Source organism: Thamnophis elegans, chromosome 2, assembly GCF_009769535.1.
Source record: "Thamnophis elegans isolate rThaEle1 chromosome 2, rThaEle1.pri, whole genome shotgun sequence".
Classification (NCBI taxonomy): Eukaryota; Metazoa; Chordata; class Lepidosauria; order Squamata; family Colubridae; genus Thamnophis; species Thamnophis elegans.
Window position 1 is genome coordinate 65091597 of NC_045542.1, and position 7269 is coordinate 65098865.

A 7269-nucleotide genomic window follows, 5' to 3' on the forward strand; every position below is an offset into this window, starting at 1 on the left:
TTAATTACTTTTTCATCAGTACCTGTTAAAATTTTATCTAACTCAGTCATTTTGTTGTAAAAACCTTTTGATTTTCTATCTTCATTATATCTAGATTGTATCTGTACATATGAGTACCAATTCATTTCTATTCCTTCTTGTTTCAACTCTTGGATAGATTTGAGTTCACCCTCTGCATTCAGTATTTAAACATATCTAACTGTTTGTTCCTTTTTATATATTATTGGATATGAAAATGCTTCAATCGTTGATATCCAGGCTGGAATTTTTAAGTAGTGTAATCTTTTAACCTTTTCCCAATTTAAAAACAAGGCCTCCCTTATTATATAATGTCTTCTAAAATAACTATGTGCTTTAGTTCCCTTATACCATAAAAAAGCATGCCATCCCAACAGTAAATCAGGACCTTCTACATTCAATAGTCTAGAGTTTTTTAGTGTTATCCACTCCTTAATACACATCAAGTTTGTTGCTTGGTAATATAACTCCCAATCAGGTAAGCCCAATCCTCCTCTAGTTCTAGCATCTTGTAACAGTTTGAGTTTTATTCTTGCTTTTTCCCTTGCCAAATAAACTTCAAAACTTTTATTTAGATCTTGAAAAAAGGCCTTACCCAATCTGATTGGGATTGTCTGGAACAAGTATAAAATTCTAGGTAAGATGTTCATTTTAATTGTAGAGATTCTTCCTATCATTGATAGTTGTAGGTTTTCCCATTTCATCAAGTCAGTCGCAATTTGTTGTTTTAGTCTAGTATAATTGTCCTCCTTAAGAGTACTACATCTAGATGATAAATATATTCCCAAATATTTAATAGCAGTAGCAATAGCAGTTGGACTTATATACCGCTTCATAGGGCTTTCAGCCCTCTCTAAGCGGTTTACAGAGTCAGCATATCGCGCCCACAGTCTGGGTCCTCATTTCACCCACCTCTGAAGGATGGAAGGCTGAGTCAACCTTGAGCCGGTGAGATTAGAACCGCTGAACTGCAGATAACAGTCCTTGCTTGTGATTTGAATCTGCAAAATTTCTGACAACTCTTCCTTTTGTCTTTGTCAAAATCTTTGTTTTGTCTTTGTTTATTTTCAAACCTGCTACTTTTCCGTATTCCTCTATTCTTTCTAACAATTTGGGTGCTGTTTCTAATGGATCTTCAAGAATAAAAACCAAATCATCTGCAAACGCTTGTAGCTAGTATTCTTCTTTTTTCATTTTCATTCCTTTTATTTCTTCTTCTTCTCTAAACTTTCTATTTAAAACTTCTAATGTTAAGACAAAGAGTAACGGTGATAATGGGCAACCTTGTCTCGTACCTCTCTTTATTTCAATAGAATCTGTCAATTCTACATTTACCATTATCTTTGCTGTTTGTTTATGATATACCATTTGCATGGTTTGGATAAATTTATTACCAAAGTTCATCTGTTCCAATTGTAGAAACATAAATTGCCAATTCACATTGTCAAAAGCCTTCTGTGCATCAAGAAACATCAAAGCCATTTGTTTTTCGGAATGGGCCTCATAGTATTCCAAAGTATTCAAAATCATTCTCATATTGTCTTTAATTTGTCTCTTTGGTAAAAAGCCATTTTCGTCTGAGTGGATAAAGCTATTTAAGTATTTTTTGAGTCTCTCTGCTAGTATAGATGCAAATAACTTATAATCTGATAATAAAGAAATTGGTCTATAGTTCTTAGTTTGTGTTAAATCAATCTCCTCCTTAGGTAGCAATGCAATGTATGCTTCTGACCATGATTTCGGAATTCTACTCTCAGATATCACTTCATTCATAATTTCTAAGAGTGGGAGAGTCAAGGTTTCTTCAAATGTTTTGTAGAATTCCACTGGTAGTCCATCCGGACCTGGGGCTTTTCCATTATTTTGTTTTTTAAGTGCTTCCATTAGCTCCATCATTGTTATTTTACTTTCCAACATTGTTCTAGTTTCATCTGTTAGCTGGGGAAGATTAGCACCCTGTAAATACTTTTTAACTCCTCCCTCTTCCACCTTATCTTGTTCATAGAGCTTAGCATAGTAGTCTTGTATAATTTTTGTTTCTCAGTGTTTCCATACTGAATTTGTCCTTGCTCATCTCTTAATTGGAATATTTTCTTTGCTTCTCTCTCTTTTTTCAGCTTATATGCCAACCATCTGCCTGGTTTATTTGCATTTTCAAAGTAATTCTGTTTAGTGCCTCTAATTTTTTGTGCCAGTTCTTCCTTTCCAATAGATCCATTTTATGTTTAATTATATCCATTTTTATTTTAACATCTTTTTTTGTGGCGATCTCTGTAACTCTTTTTCAAGTACTTTATAGTCGTTGTCTAGAGCTTTATGTGTTTGCCTTTTCTTTGAATTTCTCTTCCTTGTATAGTCTATTATCAGACCTCTAATAACAGCCTTCATTGTATCCCAAAGAGTCTATATTGATGTATCTTCTTTTCTATTTTCTTTAAAGAAAAAATCTAGTTCTTTTTCCATTTTCTGTACAAAGTCTTTTTCTTTCAAAATGATATTATTTAGTGTCCATCTAAATCTTATCCTTTGGCCTTTCCATTTAATTGTAATTGGATTATGATAGCCCAAGTGCTTGTTTCAATCTCAATTTCTTGTAAATTGCAAATCAATTATTGTTTGTTTCAGAACTACGATCTCCTTGACTTTATATTCTAATTTTCTATCTCCCATTTTCTGTAGAATTTGTAGTTTGGTTGCTTACTTGGTAAATCTTACGTAGACTTCTCTTGGAAGGGCATTTCTCATTGCATGTTTCATATTTTGAAACATGTTCTATTCCATCCTATCAATCCCCCTTGTTTATTTATATGCAATCCTAGCAGCCCCTGTTGCAATAATGGAATTGGGCATCCGGGATTGGGTTTGTGGTTTCTGAAAGAACCACATTGTACCATCTGTACAATTGATTGATCTGTTGTTTTTCCTCATACTGAAGAATTTATTTGCGAAATATGCTCCTAAATGCTGATCATGTGGCCACAGGGATGCTATGGCAGTTGTAAGTGCAAGGGCTACCTATATAATCAGTGTTGTTATAACTTCAAACCTATATCATTATTTTCAAGTCTTACCAAACAAATAGAGTTTTCATTTTAAAATGCGTAAAATTGTTCATTTTAGAGGAAATATCCTAATCTTGCCAAGGCTAACCTGATGAGATTAGTCGCTGGAGGTAACATATCCTTGAAGGAAAGCTTTGCATCAGATTTGTCTTAGGTAAATTCTTTGACTTTTGCTATTTCCTGCTCCATGGCTCAATATTGAGCAAACTAGGACATTACCCAAGTGCCTGGGATTACTTAAAAATAATGTTCCTGCTGCAGACAAGAATGCTATGTCAGAAAGGAAAGGGGAGGAGTGAAGCCATTCTTGAAACATTTAGACCAATCAGGATAAAAAGAATGGGCAACTCTATGGTATTTAAAGATGGATAATTTGTACAGGGCACAGAATACTTTGTGGGGAAAATCCTGTCTGTTAAAGGTAAGTTTTTACTTCTTTTGGCAAGGGAGGGAGATGATAAGAACAGGAGGCTACTCTAAGACCATAGAATAGGGGTGTCATGTGGTATATTGGAACCCTCCCTTTCATTAAACTGCGTGGGGGTAGGGCCAGCACATGATGCATCCAGACGGTGAGCCACAAGTTTGACACCCCTGCCATAGAGTATCTATTAGTCCCATATGTCTATCTGAGAATCCATCCCATAGAACATCAAGGGGCTTCTGATTGCATTGCTAAATTACAAATTGTTTGTTTGTTGATCTGACTTCTTTTATAGAAGATTAATTTGATTGTTAAATAAATGGATGGAATGCTGTAATTGCCAGATAAAAACTCACAGAACTGTTGATGTAAGAACTGAAATATCTATCATGTTTTATTTGGATTTTGCTATAGATTCATATTGATCATGATTAGAGAAATCATTAAAAAATTTTTTGTAGGAATCTAGTGATTAAACATTTTGTTATATTACCATATTGATAGCCTACCTAAGAGCAGTGTTTTCTGGCTGGTTAATAGCAATAGAATATTAAAATGTAATAATAATTTTAAAAAGACAGCTAAAAACTTTAAAATTTCAACCACAATATCTTTAAAAGGACCCAGCATAGCTACAATTTGGTGAACTAAAAGTTCAGAGAAGTCAATATGCAAGAATTTTTATAGCCTTTATCAGATCCTGGAAGCAATACAGTGTAATAGTCGACATTCTTCCTAGTCGCAATCACCTGCATCTTATTAAGTCAAAAAAATGAGAGATGAACCTGCAAGAAGTTGATATGATCGTTCAAGTCGCTTGGATAAATAAGTAAATAAATAAGTGAATTATTTTTCCTCCTCCAATTGTTAATTGATTTATTTAAGTGATCCTTGTCTCCGAGATCTTTTTCTCATCAATTAAATTGAATTAATCAAATTCATTCATGAATCTATAATCATTTTAAGTACTTTTTTTGCTATATATTGCATTTAATTAACATTTTTCTTAATTACAGACTATGGTAGAGGTGATAAAGAAGGTTATGGGCAGGAATGGGCTTCAAAAATTTCAGCAATGGGTTCTCTGCCCAGTGGTTGGGTGGGCATGGTCATGGTGGTCATGGCCTAGTCGGCCTCCTGCACCATGGGTGGCGGGCGTTTTTTCTTTTCCCAGGTTCCAGAGGCTTTCCTCAAGCCTCTGGGAGGAAAAAACTCCCTCCCCCGGGCTCCGGAGGCCCTCTGGAACTTCCAGGAGGCCTGTTTTTCCCCCTTTCCTGAGCCTCCGCGTGGGCCTTGCGCTTTCATCGCATCCAAAACAGTCTGCGTGGAGACTGCTGGGAGGGGAGGGGCAAGGTGAGAGAGAGGGGTGGGTGGGCCCAGCCAGGGGTGGGATTTGGAGGTTCTCCAAACTATCCATAACGTTACCTATGGGTTCTCTCGAACTCAGGCAAACTCATAGCAGCCCACCCCTGGTTATTAGTTTAATTGGACAAAGGCAAAGAGTTTGCCTTCCAGAGTTTTCCTACTCCCATACACCCCTTATAATGTCCCAAAGGTGGAATCCCTAAATCCCTAAAGCCCAGCTCTGCTTTCTGGAGATGACAACAGTTGGATATCCTGATGTTCCCCAGTTGACAAGCAAAGTGAGTTCCAGTCCCCGGGAAAATAACCAGTTGCCCAGCCTGACTTCTGACAGAAATGTGTAAGAAAGGCACATGTGAAGAAGTCTATGCAAGAGTGGATATTTCGTGTTACCAAATGTGAATGTGGGTTGTAGCACTGATTTTTTTTTATTCCATCCATTTATATATACAAACATACATAATAATTTCTAATATATGTAGACATGCACAGATGTCTTTCTCTCAGAATGTTGGGTAAAGTAAGTAGGCCTGGGAATAAAGAAAGATATAGGAATAAGGGGGCTCTGAAAGTACCACTTCAGAGGGAATGGTTGCATTTTTTTCTCTGCAGGAAATTCTGCATCCCTAAGATGAAGAAACTCTTCATATTCCTATTGTTTACTGTGTTGCTTTCTGAAAAATATGTGAATACTCAGACATGTGAAATCGATACTGTGATTGAATTGAAGATTAAGAAAATAATTGATTCCACAGGTATTTAGTGTTTTATTTTATTTTTATTTATTTATATCCCTCCTTTATTATTTTTTAAAATAACGCAACATGGTAAACATACCTAATACTTCTTCCTCTTACTATCTTCCCATAACGACAACACTCCTGTGGCTTGAGTTGGCTGAGAGAGTGACTGACCCAAAGTTACCTAGCTGATTTCCATATTAAGGCAGGATTGAAATTCTCAGTTTCCTGGTTTCTACTTTTGTTTATCAAATTTCTATACTCCTCATCACACTTGCATGCCTCCAATATGTAGACTATATCTCTGCTTTCTTGAGAATGAAAGCAAAAGTATGAGAGCAAAGCAAAAGACAGCAAAACAAATCATTGAAAAACAGAAAAAAGAATCCTATTTGAATAAAGATGCATTTGTTAATAATTATTATTGGTTTCATTCTCCAGTGCCTTCACTTCTGTCAAAGGTCCAGATTGTTTGCCAAGATGTGTCTGGTCAAGGTGCTTTTGCCAGTTGTCCATCAGGTGAGAACTAATAATTTGTGGGAGAAGATCAGGAGCTAACAGAAGAGGATAAAGTGGGGGGGGGGGAAACCCTATCAAACCCCTTCTGCTGATATCTGCCTGCCTTGTGTATGCATGGATACAAAATGCAAACTAAGCTAGACTGCTGAAGGAATCTACTTAGCTTAGCATTTATATCACAATTGTTCCAAATACTCAACTGAAGTAACACACATCTGTATAATCTTCATATTTTTTATCTTTTTTTTTTCTTTTCCTTTTTCTGTTCTAGGTTTTATACCCACCTCATGTTCCTGTGGAATGGCTTGTGGATCTTGGGATATTCGTCAAAACTCAGTTTGTCACTGCCAATGTGCCCGTATTGATTGGACTTCAGCCCGGTGCTGCAAAATCTCTTTTGCCTGATGCTGCTTTGATGGCAGGTTGACTCCAGTTTCTGTGCTCAATAAAAGTATGAATCAATAATTCTATTAATTGTTCTCTACTTGAATTTCCACGTGCAGCTGAATCTGATAAATGGTTAACTGTTGAATTTTATGTATGTATCTGTGTCTGTGTTTCTCTGGCATATATATATATATATATATATATATATATATATATATATATATATATATATATATATATATATATATATATATATATATATATATATATATATATATATATATATATGATAAGGAGTCGAGCTCTGTAGCTCAATGGTTAACACATCTGCCTAAGAGGCAATAAGAGCACAGGTTCGATTCCAAGCATGGGTATGGCTAGCTGATGAGAGCTAAATAGCTTGAAATAGATCTATACTAGTCTCCCTTTATTTATTTATCAGCATAAATATAATATAATATAATATAATATAATATAATATAATAATATATATATATATATATATATATATATATATATATATATATATATATATATATATAAAACACCCCTCCCTCACTCCGTGTGTGTGTGTGTGTGTATGCGCGTGTGTGCGTGTTCCAGCATAACTCTGGAATGCCTTGAGAGACTTCAACTAAACTTGGTACACAAATGATTTACCGTATATACTCGAGTATAGGCCGACCCGAATATAAGCCGAGGCACCTAATTTTACCACAAAAAACTGGAAAAGTTATTGACTCGAGTATAAGCCTAG

General features: G+C 35.5%; 1 protein-coding gene across 1 annotated transcript; it reads left to right on the plus strand.

Annotated features, from left to right (window-relative positions):
- Positions 1 to 5497: 5497 nt before the first annotated feature.
- LOC116523937 (resistin-like) lies at positions 5498 to 6530 on the plus strand. The gene is made up of 3 exons (XM_032239028.1): positions 5498 to 5621; positions 6048 to 6125; positions 6397 to 6530. The coding sequence occupies exons 1-3, from the start codon at positions 5498 to 5500 to the stop codon at positions 6528 to 6530; spliced, it is 336 nt and encodes a 111-aa protein (XP_032094919.1).
- The last annotated feature ends 739 nt before the right edge of the window (positions 6531 to 7269 follow it).

Coding starts and splice junctions, on each gene's coding strand:
- LOC116523937 (XM_032239028.1), top strand. CDS start 5,498: ATGAAGAAACTCTTCATATTCCTATTGTTTACTGTGTTGCTTTCTGAA. Junction 5,622..6,047: donor GAAAATAATTGATTCCACAG/GTATTTAGTGTT, acceptor TTCATTCTCCAG/TGCCTTCACTTCTGTCAAAG. Junction 6,126..6,396: donor TTTTGCCAGTTGTCCATCAG/GTGAGAACTAAT, acceptor TTTCTGTTCTAG/GTTTTATACCCACCTCATGT.